Below are 15,918 nucleotides of genomic sequence, written 5' to 3' on the forward strand. Positions count from 1 at the left end.
AAGCTTGACACGTCCGCGTCGTTCACGCGTATTGAATGAGAATACGGTGATAGCAATTTTAGCACTAATTGTGGAAGCATATCCCGAAATTTCTTCAAAACAAGTTGCCGTCGAAGTTGGTTGTTCGCACTGGATAGTTTTGAAAACATGGAAGAAATACGGCTACAAATGCTACCGCCATGGGCGATTAGTCCAAGCATTGCAATCTAGGGACTATGCACGCAGAGTTGCATTTTGCAGATGGTTACGGGCCAAATTTAGTAGAGATAATGATTTTATGAGTTTTCTATTAGCGCATCTTTTGTTGAATCACTTATTTTCTTAGTGAATGTGTGGAAATAGTTTTTCGCGATTTCTGACTTTTCTAGTACTCATACCTCATTTGGTCTTTTTAGAGTGTTTTGATCCCCATGAGAAACTGGATCGATTGGCATCAAAAATTTTTTTTTTGAAAACTGCCGATTTCCTTCCTGACCGTACATTTTTTCAAAAATCTGTGAATGCAGATTAAAATTTCTCAAGAATTTAAGGATAGTCTCCTAAGAACGTTTTCATGTAGCTACAACGGTTAAGGTACCTGCCCTTCATGCCCCATCTTAACCTTCCACCCTGTATAGTCTAGTTTATACCGCATAAATAGCTTTTAGTTTGACCCAATAGTTAAAAAGATATGAGGGAAAATGTAAACCCCTGATTTTGTGAAAAATTATTTGCCATCCCGCAGTGCGTTAATACGGCATGTTTACAGTGATAGCGATGGGAAACAGTAAATTAAAACATCGATATCGATATAAATCAATTTTGCATATTTCAACATTTGTTAACAGATAACGAGATCGTCGATACAAAAAAAACACATAAAACAAGGCACTTGATAGAGTACTATCAGGAAATTGTTCCGTAACTTTTGTCTTAATTTGTTCAGTAACTTTTGCTTTAATGTTTTATATTATTTTCACAACTATCATCACATTTTTGCATTTATGCTACGAAATAATAAAAAGTAAAAAAACTAAAGCCTCTAAGGTATCATTTTCATTTAAAAAAACTCTAAAGAAAAGTGCTTCGGTCCTGGTGCATCACTATGCGAGACTGACACGCGGCGCGCTCGCAGTACAGTGCGGCATGAGGTGCTTGTCCATGGCAAAATATTTGACATGCCGCACACAAAAGAAACGGTTTCTTTTCTATGCGTTGTGTCCAATATTTTGCCATACGATTTTTAAACGAAATTGAGTCCTACTTCAAACTGTGGTGGTGCGGCGAGATTTTTTATATTGATTAACATATAAAAAATCTCGCCGCACCACGGTGAAAACTGGGATTTTGGGCGCCGCACTGTGGTGTAGTCGCTGATGGCCCGATACTGGACATGCCGCAGTGAACGTGTTAATAAAACGTACAAGGTGCACGACACATTTAAGCCGTTCTCGTTGGACGTACGCAACTACCACGCTTGCAATTTATGCCATGCCAGAGCTGTATCAACATTGCCTCAGAACTCCGTACATCGCCAATTTGTGGAATGCGCACAAATCCGACATCACTGACCTTGCACTAACCCATCATGGGTGGAATGAAAATAATAATAAATTAGAGTTCACGTGGTTTATCGGGAATCAATTGACCGATGCGTATGAAAATGTTGTGGTATCGCCGGATATTCTGGGTAACGAGAATGACCTGAGGACAGCAATGACGAGACGCTTGATTCAGGTAAATTCTGTACTTCTATAATATTCTCTCAACAAAATTACTGAATAGAAATAATTGTTACGGATGTTGCAGGCACTCAGCAGGGAAGCATTGTGGATGAGGAGCCACAATATGAAAGTTCTAGTGAAGAAGAAGAAGAAGATGAATTGTATTGAGCAAAAATGTAAAGATCCTACGTAATAAATACAATTATAATACAACACACATACAATTATAATACAATTTTTATATCATTTCATTTTTTAAACAATAAATAATACAATTTGACTTGACGTTTGTGGCGGTTGAAGTGACAGTCGTTCTAACATTTCTTTAATTTTATAAAAATATATAGAAGTCTTTTTTAACAGTAACAAACGTGATAAATCAATCATAAGTATAAGTATTATAGTTAAAAGTGTTCGTTTCGTGTTATGTGCAGTGACAAAAGCAAAAATTTAAAACAAAGTGATCAGCTGTTGAGCAGCTGAGCTTGACGTTTACGTTGCTTATTATTTCGTTCGAACCTGTTCAGCACTACTTTTAACTACTGGTACGAATACTCTGAGTATCAATAAACTGACTTTATTTATATATTGAAGCCAACAATAGTATATTTTTTTTTTTTTAATTGCATTGCGAAATTCCCTTGAAAATAACCGCCATCTATCCAAAAATAGTGATAAATTTCATCGAAACATATTTCAAGTAATATGGCGAAAAAATGTACTGCTTGTGGAAAATTTTGCGCGACAATAGATGGCGCAAAATGTACTAAGTGCAGTGCAATTATTCACAAACAATGCATGAATATTAGTCCCGGTTCTCGAAATATATCCAAATGGATGTGTAAGGAATGCATGAACAAACATGACCTACCTGTTAACACCGATCTATCCCTTCCCGTTGGCGACGAGGCGAAAAATAAACAAAATTCACCAGAACAATTTCAATCGCCGTCTCTTGTAGATGAGATCAAACTCCTGCGATCCGAATTATCTTGTCTTCGGATGGATATGACGAGTTTTACAGCTGCTATCCATGAATTTAATAAGAGGTTGGGGGATGTCGAAGCTAGGCTGTTGAGATTGGAAAGTCAGGATATGCAGGCTTCCAGTGAGCATACTTCGGCTGCCAGTAGCGATGCCATTGCGAAACTTGAGGCCCGCTTGAATCAGTCCGAGCAGGAAAACCTACTCAACGATGTGGAAGTAACAGGTGTAGTTGAGTCCAGTAATGAAAACCCTATACATGTAGTGATTACGCTTGCACAAAAAATAGGGGTTGAGTTGAGTGAACACGATATAGTATCTGCTAAACGCGTTGGTCTACGTCGTAAACAAAACACTATCCAGAGTTCTAACGTCACTCCTAAACCACGCGCGATTGTCGTTCGCTTATCTAGACGGCATCTGCGAGACGAGCTTCTACGCGCGGCGCGCGTGCGACGCGGCGCGGACACGGCCGGTACTGGGATAGGCACAACAACAAACCGGTTTTATATAAACGAACATCTAACTCGTGCGAATCGCAACCTGTTCTATTTAGCACGACAAAAGGGACATGATTGGCGTTTTATATGGACTAGGGGTGGTCGAATATATGCTAGAAAAGACTCTAATTCGAGAATTTGTTATATACAATCAATAGGGGATATAGATAGTGTTTTTGGTAAAGATTAATTTGTTGCTAACTATGATAATAAGTTGTTCAGAACTAGCCTGTAATCAATATCATGAACTTATTCACTCATTAATTACTACTTTCATCATCATTTTTTATAACTTCAACAATCATTTCATATTAGTTGTGTGCTGTCTACCATTGTATATCATGTATAGAATCTTATTTGTTGTAGGCAAAAAAATAACAATCTATAATATTAAATATTTAAGACCCAGTTATTGTTGTAGATATTACGTGGAAGTAGTAGTTATTTCTTTCTTATTCTTTATTATGTTATTGTGTCACGTATTGGGCGGTAGACGAATTCAAAATATTTACAAATTATATTGCTATGTGAATGTATTAAAATGTATTTTATTCATATTATTATCTATATTCTATATTACATGTAATTATATTATATTATATTATATATTTCAAGCTTATCATGTCGTTCCACTGAACATATTAATTCTAATTATATTATTTCTTGTTATAGCAGCGTATTCAAATTATCTTGTTAAACTACTCCTATATATTATTTGTATTTTGTGCTATTGTATTGTAAATGATGTTTGGTCTTAAAAATAAACTTAAAATTGGTTTGCTAAATCCTGGATCCCTTGGTACTCGGCATGATGAGTTTCTAGTCGCGATGGACCGACACGGTGTGGACCTGCTGGCCATTAACGAGACTTGGCTCCGGGAAGGAGAAAGCGGTCGTGCACCTCGTGTCCCCGGGTATTCTCTCCGGCATGTACCACGCCCTTCGAGTGTGCGTTCCCGTGGTGGAGGTGTAGGATATTATATTAGGAATGGCATTAATGCACGTACATTGTCTCACCCTAGTAATTATGAGGTTGAGCAGATGTGGGTTAAGGTAGTGGTGCGTCGTGTAACTATTGTCATCGGCACGGCATATCGACCGCCATGGATGTCGATAGATCTATTTTTGGCAGCTTTAATGGAATCTGTGGGTTCATTCATATGGAGTGATAATATTATTCTTGTCGGAGATTTCAATGTAAATTTTTTAGATGTAAATCACATTAATTTCCAAAAATTAAATGATTTCTTAATTGCTGCCAACTTAAAGCAGATTATCTCTAATCCTACACATTTTACGAATACGAGTGAAACGTTACTTGATTTGGTGTGTACTAATGCCACTGTATTGAATACTGAAATAGACTATATCAAGGACCTTAGTGGTCACGCATTTGTTTCATGCACATTTGACTTCAAAATTGATAAGCCAACACCAAAGTGGATCTCATCAAGGCCAATTAAAGATATTAACTTGGAGGATTTCAACAAAACACTACGGTCTTTAGATTGGGAGTTTATTTTTGGTTTGAATGATGTGAATGACAAAGTGACCGCTCTAACTGCTCTTATTTTATATGTTTTTGATCTCCATGCACCCAAAAAGACTATCTGTATAAAACATAAATATCCTCCCTGGTTGACCTACAATATAAAAATGATGATGAGGCGCCGGGATGTGGCTCAAGATGCTTTTCGACGATCTAAAAAGTCTTGTCATAAAGCGTTTTACACTGATCTAAAAAAGTATGTAAACTCGGCTATCTTTCGCGAAAAAACAGTATACTTTGACACTTTCATCAATGCTAATATTAAAAACCCGCAAGTGTTATGGAAACATATAAAGGCTCAGGTTAATGTCAAACAGAGGTCAGACCTTATCCTCCCAACGCATCTCCGCGACCCAAACAAATTAAGTGCTCATTTTCTTGACATACCTGGACACGATCATGTACTCCCCCAAACACTTACGCGATATCAACATCATCGTCATAGTGACGCCTCTTTTAATCTAAAGCCAGTGTCTCAGGACACTGTTTTAAAAGTTTTACAAGAGTTAAAATCACAAGCCATTGGTGTTGATGATATATCACTAGATATGTTCCATCTAACAACGTCTATGACCTTAACGGTGCTAACGGACATTGTTAACAGTTCTATATCATCCAGTACCTTTCCAGCATTATGGCAACATGCACTTGTAAAACCTATCCCCAAAAAAGAAAATCCTTTAGCTGATAAAGACCTCCGCCCGATAAGCATTTTACCATGTCTGTCAAAGGTGCTTGAAAAAGTTGTGCATAAGCAATTGATGGCGTATCTTGAGGGCAATAATATATTGCCTGAATTACAATCCGGTTTTCGTAAGAACCGAAGTACGGCTACGGCGTTGACTGACGTGCTGGACAATATTTTGAGCGCGCACGATGGTGGCAAGGGTACGTTGTTGGTGTTGTTAGATTACTCACGTGCTTTCGATACTCTCAATGTGCCATTGCTGTTATCCAAGCTAACATTCTATGGTTTCAGTTCGCAGTCAGTGGCGTGGTTCAGTAGCTACCTCAGTGGTAAACGATGCCAAACGGTTGCCGTGAACAAGGAGGACGGATCAGTTTCATTTTCTCAGTGTACACCAGTAACCAGGGGTGTACCTCAGGGATCCATACTCGGTCCATTGTTGTTTATTCTCTACAGTGCCGATATTTTTGATTGTATACAGCACTGTAAGTACCATGCCTATGCTGATGACATTCAATTATATATTTCATTTGATCCCTCACAGACAGCAGCATCAACCGCAAAACTTAACAGCGATCTAGATCGTATATCAGCTTGGTCTCGCGAGAACTCACTGGTGCTTAATAAGGACAAAACAAAATATATGGTTTTAGGCACACCTAATATGGTCCGTAGGATCGAGTGTGAGAACCCAGTTATTTTCATTGAAAATAATTCTATAGAACGAGTAAATGAGGCTCGAAATTTAGGAGTGATCTTCGATGAAAACCTTCGTTTCGAAAAATATGTGAACACAACTATAGCTAATTGTTTTTATCGTCTTAAGCTCCTGTATCGTATTCGACAACACCTAAACGTCGATGTACGAATCCGACTCTGTGAGAGTCTGGTACTCTCCAAGTTCAACTATGCTGACGTTATGTACGGTCCCAGGTTATTATGCCGTAGCAAGAATGCAATACAACGTGTTCAAAACGCGTGTGCGCGCTTTTGTTGGGACATTCCTCCCAGGACCCATATTACTCCGTACCTTGTAGAGGCTAGGTGCCTTAAAATGGAATATCGTAGGCGGTTGCACCTCGCGTCACTCCTTTTTGGAGTGGTCATAACAAAAGCCCCGAAATATCTATACGACAAACTAACCTGGATGGGGGAAGGCAGCGCCTATGAGACCCGTTCCTCATTTCGTAAACTCGCCATGCCGAGGAGTTTCACAATTTCTTTCAGGGGAAGTTTCAAATACTCTGCAACTAAGTGTTGGAACAACCTTCCACCACCAATACTCAACTCCAACACATTACACTCTTTTAAAAATAAATATAAAAAACACCTGTTACAGGAGTTCAAAATCCAACCTTAGTTGCGTGTAGTTGCGTATTTCTCACTAGATTTCCGCCCGCGGCTTCGCCCGCGTTTGCAAAGGAAAACCCGCATAGTTCCCGTTCCCGTGGGATTTCCGGGATAAAAACTATCCTATGTGTTAATCGAAGTTACCCTCTATATGTGTGCTAAATTTCACTGTAATCGGTTCAGTAGTTTCTACGTGAAAGAGTAACAAACATCCATACATCCATACATCCTTACAAACTTTCGCCTTTATAATATATATTAGAATATTAGAATATTAGAATATTAGATATTAGATTAGATAGGGCATAACATATTTTATATTATGTAGGTATATTATCATTCTATCTGTATAGGTATTACTTTATTATGTATTGTTATTGTTCAAAAATGTGAAATTTATTTATGTGTATGTATATCTTGTGTCTTTCTTTACATATTATATTATAATTAGCTGTAATATATTTGCGAACGTACTGCCGCTCCAATCACTACAAAGAGGGGCCACTGAAAATCAGTGTTGTAACTGTGTTGCAACATATACTGAGTGGCTACCTGGTTTGGCTCCACATACTGTTTCTTTTATTAATTTTTACTTTTCATTTTTTATTTTACTGTAGTAATAAGATTGTTGCATATCGTGATTTTATTTGTTTACTTGTTTTCTTTTTTTCAAATTGTTATCTGTGTTTACATCGTTAAATTTATGTTGTATTATTTTCATTGTATCATGGAGCCAAATAAATGTTTCTTTCTTTCTTTCTTTCTTTTCAATTCGTACTACATTTCATCTACATTTACGTTGGTTGTGTCTATTGCTTTATTGTTATTCTTTAAGTCCCCGTTTTATCAAGGAGAAAGAAAGGAAAAAAAAACCCAAAAATCTTTTTCGGTCAGATTGCCACCAATATTTTTGTCAGATTAAGAAAATATCTTACCGAGATAAACCTCCCCTATGAAAATCTGACGCGCTCGAGTATTTCAAAAAGACTTTTTTTTGCATTTTCAAAATTATTGATAAGTCTCGACGGCGCCGTTGAATTATACCATTTAGCTACCTCGCCTCCCTAAGTACATTATTTGCTATTAGTGGAGTGCCTGGAACATTCAAAACTGTATAACCTCGGATTAGAGTTATAGTGAATGAATTAATATGATCGATGTGGGATATTGTTTTTTAAACTATAAATTGCAATGTTTACCCAAATTTTTTTTGTGCACTCCATTGCATTGTTTCGTTGTTTAAAAAAATATTATGAAAAATTAATGTTTGACCATATATTTTCACTTTAAACAGTATTTTTTTATTATTTATATGTTAAATCTTACTTGAGTAGACATATAGGAATATTTTCCAAAGATACCTGTGTATAAAAATAGCAGTAGGGATCTCGAACAGATAGAAAAACGTGGAGGTTAGAGCGGAGCCACAACTGCTATGTACAATGGAATTTCTCGGCCAGTTTAATTATAAATTAATCGTAGGTACTCCATTTAAGTACATTTAAAAAATAAGGTAATTAATTACGACTAATGAAAAGAAAAAAAATTATTAGTACAAAATCTGTTTATTTAAATACATTACAATTACATTGTTGTCTACATAAAATATTTAGTTGAAATGATAATATCATCGTGAAAGCGTTCTATTAGTCGTTTTTTACTAGTTTTTTCTACAAGGATATGCTCTGTAGTGATGACGTTTTTCAATTCTTGCATGGTAAATTGGCAATCATCATTCTCTTCTATGTAGGTACTTGTATATTTGCTCCATTGCTGCATCTACCATTCTTAGATTTATTTTCTTTTCAACATTACTGAGGTGAATTGAATTTTTCAGCAAATTATAACAATCCGAATGATATTTTGCTGCAAGTGTCTCTTAAGTCGGTTATACCAGAAATCCTTTTCTGGATATCTCGATAATAAATTCGTGATGGATTCATTCAAAGTTGAAGTGTTGATGTATGAAATCTGACTAAGCCGACATTTTTTGGTATGGAGATACTACAAAGACCTCATCTACTCGAGAGAATGCCGCTGGGAGAAATTTGGATGAATTAACCCGGAAATTGAGAGTAGCAGAAGAAACCATTAAAATAATAAAAGGGCATTCAGACGTTTAAAAGACAACTTTTTCCGGTGATGTCGCACTTGCAGTGAGCAATAGGGGGGGCCATTTTGAAAATTTATTGTAATTAAACACCTTGTAATTGGTTTTATTTTGTTTGCATTAAAATTTTGCACTTACCACTTTTAGATTTCAATTTTTCGAATGAAGCCTTATGAATAATAAAACGAAATATTCAGGGTAGCTACCTCATAGATAGAGTAAGTTTTTAAAAAGCCAAACGGATATTTTTTATGCGATTTTATTTTTTACGGGCCTTTGAAGTTGTGAACATACTGGGTAATTTTATCTTTCTTGGCATTAAATTCTTATTTTTATTCCATTCAAAGATCTAACGATATTTAAATTTTACCATACCGAATTGGCCTATCTTTCAGCTTTGCTCACAAAAAAAATCATGCATTTACCGTCATAATTCACGTCACCATAAATCAAAATCTCTACGTACTCGGCGATAGGTGAAAATTTGAAAAAAACGTCATAACTCCGAAAATACGAAAAATCGCATAACATACATGGGGGTGATTCGGATAGACCGCCTCCTCGGTACAGTGGTTGACGCGTGAGCGTAGAACCGAGGGGTCCTGGGTTCGATTCCCGGTGGAGACGAAAAAAAAAATGTCTTGGTCTGGCAGGACACAGAAGGCTGATCACCTACTTGTCCCTAAAGAAAAATCGATCAGTGAAACAGATGTATGAATAATGCATCTGCCCCCTACCCCACTACGGGGACACGGGACTTCACTCTATGTCCTCTACCTCCCAGCTTCAGTATATCACTACTTCTTGGGACACCCTCTATGGTCAAACATGAATTTTTCACAATAATTTGTTTAAACAATGAAACAATGGAGTGCACAAAAAAAATTGGGTAAACATTGCAATTTGTAGTTTAAAAAACAATATCCCACATTGATCATATTAATTTATTCACTATAACTCTAATCCGAGGTGAAGACCCCTAGACACTATATTATATCATCATTACGACATGCTTCCCATCGAATCCACATGACCTGTGGAACAAATACAAAGATAACATGTTAGAAAACATACATTTTTACATCGAACTCGTATCAGCTGAAGAGGAGAAATTATCATATTTGCCACTCGTATATCATGAAGACTAATGAAGGCATCTGGATCCTATTACTCAGATGGTACTTTTTCCACGTCTATTTTATTAGGTAAGCACTGCACATCTGGATGTGAACTCAAACGAACAGGTAACTGGCATAATAACTACAATTTATACTTAACTACCTAACAAAATACAAAAAACACACACTCGGCTTTTTTCTTTTCAATCTCAAATATACTGTATAAGTATTAAAAAAATAAAATCTGATTGTAAAACAGCGCAGATGAAAGCAGTTAAATCATATTTCCGGTTGTAGATTTGACCGGATACTACCGTCATGTTAATGCCAATTTATGGAAATAAGCTAAAACAATTAATTTTCTGAGCACAACAGCTGGGCGGAACACCGCCAGGTTGTGCTCACGTATAGCACCAGTACCAGAGAACCTTATTCCCGCCGCGTGGATCTACATTTTTAAGTGTTGCTGAAAATAATAATCAACAAATGACGAAATTCCAAGAATATTTTGAAAAAAAAGTGCTTTTCGAAAATATCACCGTAAATTCTAAGCTGCGCAAGCCAGAGACAGGACTACTAATGCCTTAAAGGCTTAGACGGATGGCATTGCCGTTTAAATGCTCGAATACCTTATGGGAGACATAGAAGCCGGCGCATTCTACAGCGCGAAATATATTTACGTGGCGAGCGCAGGACAGAGATAGGACTGTCTCCTTCATTCTGTTCGACGAATTCAAAATCAATTCTCAATTTAAAAATCAGAATTCTGATTGGTTTAATTTTTGATCGATTTTTGTATAAATACGGGTATTGTGTGCAAATAAAATTATTACGATCCGAATCGTCTTTGAGTTCACAACCCCTCTACAACCTAAACATCACACCTTGGTCAATGTACATGTTTGTACACAAATTAAAAAAAGAAAGCAAGTATTGGGAGAAGTGTGCGCTTAACATTTTATTTGTTGTTACAATGTTAGAAAAAAAAACCACAAACAGCGTAATGTGATGTTTGACAGAAATGTGTTCCAACTCTTGGAGCAGCGAGAACGACGAAATCCATACTATATAATATTATAAATGCGAAAGTAACTCTGTCTGTCTGTTACTCAATCACGCCTATACTACTGAACCAATTTTCATGAAAATTGGTATGGATATATTTTGATACCCGAGAAAAAACATAGGCTACTTTTTATCCCGGGAAAATGACGCAATCCCGGAAATCCCACGGGAACGGGAACTATGCGGGTTTTTATTTGACTGCGCGGGCGAAGCCGCGGGCGGAAAGCTAGTAGATAATTACACCCAGACCCAAGAACAAATAATTGAGTTCACACACATAAATGCGAAAGTAACTATGTCTGTCTGTCTGTTACTCAATCACGCCTAAACTACTGAACCAATTTGCATGAAATTTGGTATGGAGATATTTTGATACCCGAGAAAGGACATAGGCTACCTTTTATTGCGAAATATGTACCACGGGCGAAGCCGGGGCGGATCTCTCGTAACTTATAAGCTGTCCAACTGAGAGCAGATGAGAATTCGAAAATACAGGTAGACTCAGTAAATTTTGGTCACATATTTTTGTATGGCATTCTTTACCACCGATAGATCCCATTAAAAATAATAAGAAAACGAACAGTGCCGTACAAAAATGGTGGTCCACAAAGTCGGAATTTTTATTTATTTTCCAACAATTACCGGGGTAAATTTGGTCATTTGATTTTGTACGGCATCTTTGTCATGTCATGTCTATTTCAATACTGCTTTTAATCCATTATTCCGCAACGCCGTACAAAAATTATGCGACAAGGGGAAAAAATTGAGAGTTGCATTCCCCTCTCTTTCCGCAGTCCTGGGGGTGGTTTGACACAACATGAAATAAATTTATTTTTAAAGTATTTTATGCATAGATAAAAACTGAAAAAGAAAATATCTATATAACGAAATGTAAAGTGAATTTTGTTATATTTTGATAATAAAATATAACTAAATATATATTTTTCGATGTAACTATTAGTGAAAAATAATAGAGAAGATAATTCGGACGTCGATGAAGATGTTGATTCCGATAACAATACAGCAACTGATTCCGATACTGAATAATTGAAAGAAAACCCATATTTTTTGGTATCATTAAATTTATCGAATTTTTCTAAAAAAATGATTGTTTTATTTATTCACATCATTACAATGAAACAAATCAATTATAATATGTATGTATCAATAAAGTTTGAAGTATGTACATTAAACCAAAAAGTATATAAAACCACAGACTAATAATAATATACTACGATAAAACTGTTGATACTGGGATTGACACTTTCAATTCTAGGACAGAATTGAAACAGTGCTTCCTCGTCAGAATCCATGACTCGACTGCGGTAGAAAATCAACGGCACGAGCGGTTGGTAGCGACGGCTCGAGCAGTCAACAACCGACGGCTCGAGCCGTCCGTGTACGGCGCTCAGCCGTTAACTGCACGAGCGGTTCGTGTACGGCCGCCCTTATTATTTTATGCTCTTAAATCGTTATAGATAGGTCACCTGGTGGTTCAAATGACCCATAACTTTTTCAACATGGGCCTGTAGTCTATTTGTAGTACAAGTAAAATTATTAAAGCTATGAAAAATCCCGTTTTATCATCACTTGAATGAATCAATGTAAGTGTCTATCAGTCGAGAATACTTTATCAAATTATGTATAGGAATAATTGAAATCTTCAAAGAGGTTTCAAGAAACTGGTACGTTGGTTGGCCCATGGCAAAAGTGGATGTAAAAATATTTTAATGGAAAAGTTGTCTGAGGAAGACAATTTGACAAGAGCACGATGCTTTTTAATAGTCCAAAAACATAATAATAACATACACTAAGGGTATTCCGAAATAAAACAGATAAAAAAAGGAAATCAAATTTTGCAACCCATGATAGTTTACCAGTTATTTAAGCTGTAAATTATATATATAAATAAAAATATAAAGAAGTTTCTGTGAATTTTCACTAACATCTTATATTTTTGAAAAACGAAAAAAAGTGAAAGTATTGAGGGTAATAAGACTAAATATGACGTATTTATATAACAAACATTACTAAACAACGATCACAAAAGTTTCTAATAGCGCCATCTACAATCTATAGCTTCAATTATACACCTACAACTTTATATTTTGCTCTCTCATAGAGATAGAGGTAACATAAGTCTGAATAATGTTTTTAGGAAACCACGCGTAGATGTCGTTACTGTAGTGAAAAATGTATCATCGTGGTTCTTTTATCGTCCTTTCTTTAGTAAATAGACGGAGCGTAAAATTAAAGCAAAAATCTTTTGCAATATAAACGGTTTTATAATTTTAATACAACTCTTCCGAAAAAAAGGTATAGGTAATTCTTAAAGAAAGTGTAGTTTTCTATTAAAAATTACAGTTTTTTTTAATTCTTTGTATATATAATACTTTTGCTTACAATGGAATGCCCTAAAATTTTGATTTCAGTTTAAAATAGTATAGAAGTAGGTCATAGGTAAGCGACAACACCATTACAAACAGCATTTATTAAAATATACATTAATAAAATGTTGCGCTTTTCATATGTTTCAAAATGTATACAAAAGCGCTCAACGACTCGGGCGGAAAGGAGAGGAACTAATGTAACGCGGGGAGCGAGCCGTTAAACGGGCGCATCGATCGCAGCGCCCGCCGCACCCCGCCCCGCCGCCACCCGCGCGCACTTCACGCCGGACTCGCTCACTCACTTCACCTCGCCTCCATCTCCACCTCATGTATGAAACGTAGTATCTATACGCTTTTGTTTAGATCCATCAGCTAACTCCATACACTATCAAATTTCATCATTGCTCGCATTCATACCGTTCATTCACACGCTTCCACCTCATACTGATCGAGTGAACGTCATACGTAAGAACGGAAAGCCGTTAATAGTCGTGGAAACAATCGAATTCTAATAGTAACCGTATGTGGTGCGCTATCTGAGAGCGTGTTGCGCGTAGTGGTCGATTCTCGCGGCACTTTGACTCGACGGATAGTACCGGGCAGCACCACGTTCCGCCACAGCAAACTCCGCTACTCCAACCACCTTCCCGCGAGGGGATCCCCTCTGCGAGCGCGCCAGTCCATCAAGGCCGCGTCATTGAGTCGCATAGAGAACGGGCAGCGGGGCACAGGCGGAGAGGGCGCCGTCGGCGGAAACGTCGGCGCCGCGGCCGACCGCCTCGGCTACGGCTATGAGGCGCTCTCTGCCGCCAGCGATGGGAGCGACCAGGAGCCCGAAGACGTCCCCGAGTATACGCCGTTCGACATGGAGCTCTCGGGCGGCGGGGAGTCCGCCGAAGGCCCGTCCTCCCGCGGCTCCGCCAAAGTGAATTTCCCTCCCGATGTAGAGCTCGAGCGCCGCGCAACCAGCGCCTTCGGCAGCGTCCTGCACCGAGGTCGAGGACGCTCCATGAGCGCCTGGAGCGACATCAGCCGTTCCAGCATACGCTTCGAGGAACGGTGAGTCCTATTTGTGTATCTATTTACAGCTAATTCAATACATGAAGCTTTATAAGAAAAGAGGTATAGCATATAGGTAATAGGATGTCGAAAGGAAACAAACATGCTAAGAATAGCTTCACTCGTGCGCTAGAAGACTAGACTATCGAGTGATTCTAGATAGGTTTTACCATTGCATAGATAGGATCGGGTTTCATACGATGTGAAGGGCCTACCTCCAGCCGCCGAGGCCTGTGGCGGCCGGTGAGAGCGCTCTCAGCGCCGCATCTGAGCAGCGCGACTTCGGACCTGCGCACTGGGCCCATGCCCGGAGCGAGTCCACAATCCTTAATGCATTCCAACTACAACTTTATACGTTACTTCTGAAATTATGATTTGTTTCATTTCACTGCCATGAATACAGAAATAGTAAACCTGGCTTAATTTATAGATAGGTACATTAAGACGCTCATGACAATATTATACTTTCTTTAGCATCAAGCCAAATTTTGAAGTTGTTAATCTTATATATAAAAATGAATCGCAAAATGTGTTGGTAAGCGCATAACTCGAGAACGGCTGAACCGATTTCGATAATTCTTTTTTTATTATATTCCTTGAAGTACGAGGATGGTTCTTATGTAGAGAAAACGTAAACATGTACCACGGGCGAAGCCGGGGCGGACCGCTAGTTATTAATAATATTGTACGAATTCTATTGTGACCATACCTAAACTTACTCATTCACCCGGTAACCCGGTTATATGAGAGCAGCTTCAAAAAAGATTCCTCTCAAATAATACAAATGCTCAAAATTCTTGATCTAATTTAATTTTCCATGTTGTCGTCCCGAAAACAAATAAGTTTAAAAATATATTATAACCACGGCAAGTGACTGGGAGTAACTAAGACCATATGAGTGCGCTGGAAAATTAACAGTAAACATACAAAATACAATTTATGTTACTGGCTAGCTATCTATTTTAAAATGTATCATAGTATAACTTGTATACGTGGTATATTATTATTAGTCTGTGGTATAACGCATACACATTACACATCTAGCTAAAATGGTAGCTTGTAAATAATAACTGTTTATTGGAATAGCTTATTATTACTTACGATGTGACTAATTGTACGGGTACTGTACGAATAAATTATAAGTATTAATTATTCGTACATTTATTCAATTTTCTTTTTAATTAAGAATGAACTGGATGATTAGCTTGTCATTGTCATTCTGGATGATTAGCCTGTTTTTTAAGAATGAGTATATTCATACGGTTATTACTTATTAATATTATTTAAATGGGGGGGCAAGTATCTCGCCTCGCGGCGGTGTGAAAAAAAACTCCGGCTGAGTGGCCAGACGGCCGGAGTCTAGGGCGACTGAGTGAGGAACCTTCGGACTATCCGAGCGTTA

At 37.6% G+C, this 15,918-nt stretch overlaps 1 protein-coding gene across 1 annotated transcript in view; it reads left to right on the forward strand.

The window, feature by feature from the left end:
• The first annotated feature begins 14,322 nt into the window (after positions 1-14,322).
• Positions 14,323-15,918, forward strand: part of SLO2 (slowpoke 2) — a 113,368-nt gene continuing 111,772 nt past the window's right edge. The window contains exon 1 of the mRNA XM_089695717.1: positions 14,323-14,516. Coding sequence (XP_089551843.1) covers positions 14,323-14,516 — 194 coding nt within the window. The remainder of the gene's footprint in view (positions 14,517-15,918) is intronic.

The sequence above is a fragment of the Colias philodice genome, chromosome 1 (assembly GCF_061535455.1).
Source record: "Colias philodice isolate Cphi_HAF_F1 chromosome 1, ilColPhil1 Martin Lab GWU primary, whole genome shotgun sequence".
NCBI lineage: Eukaryota > Metazoa > Arthropoda > Insecta > Lepidoptera > Pieridae > Colias > Colias philodice.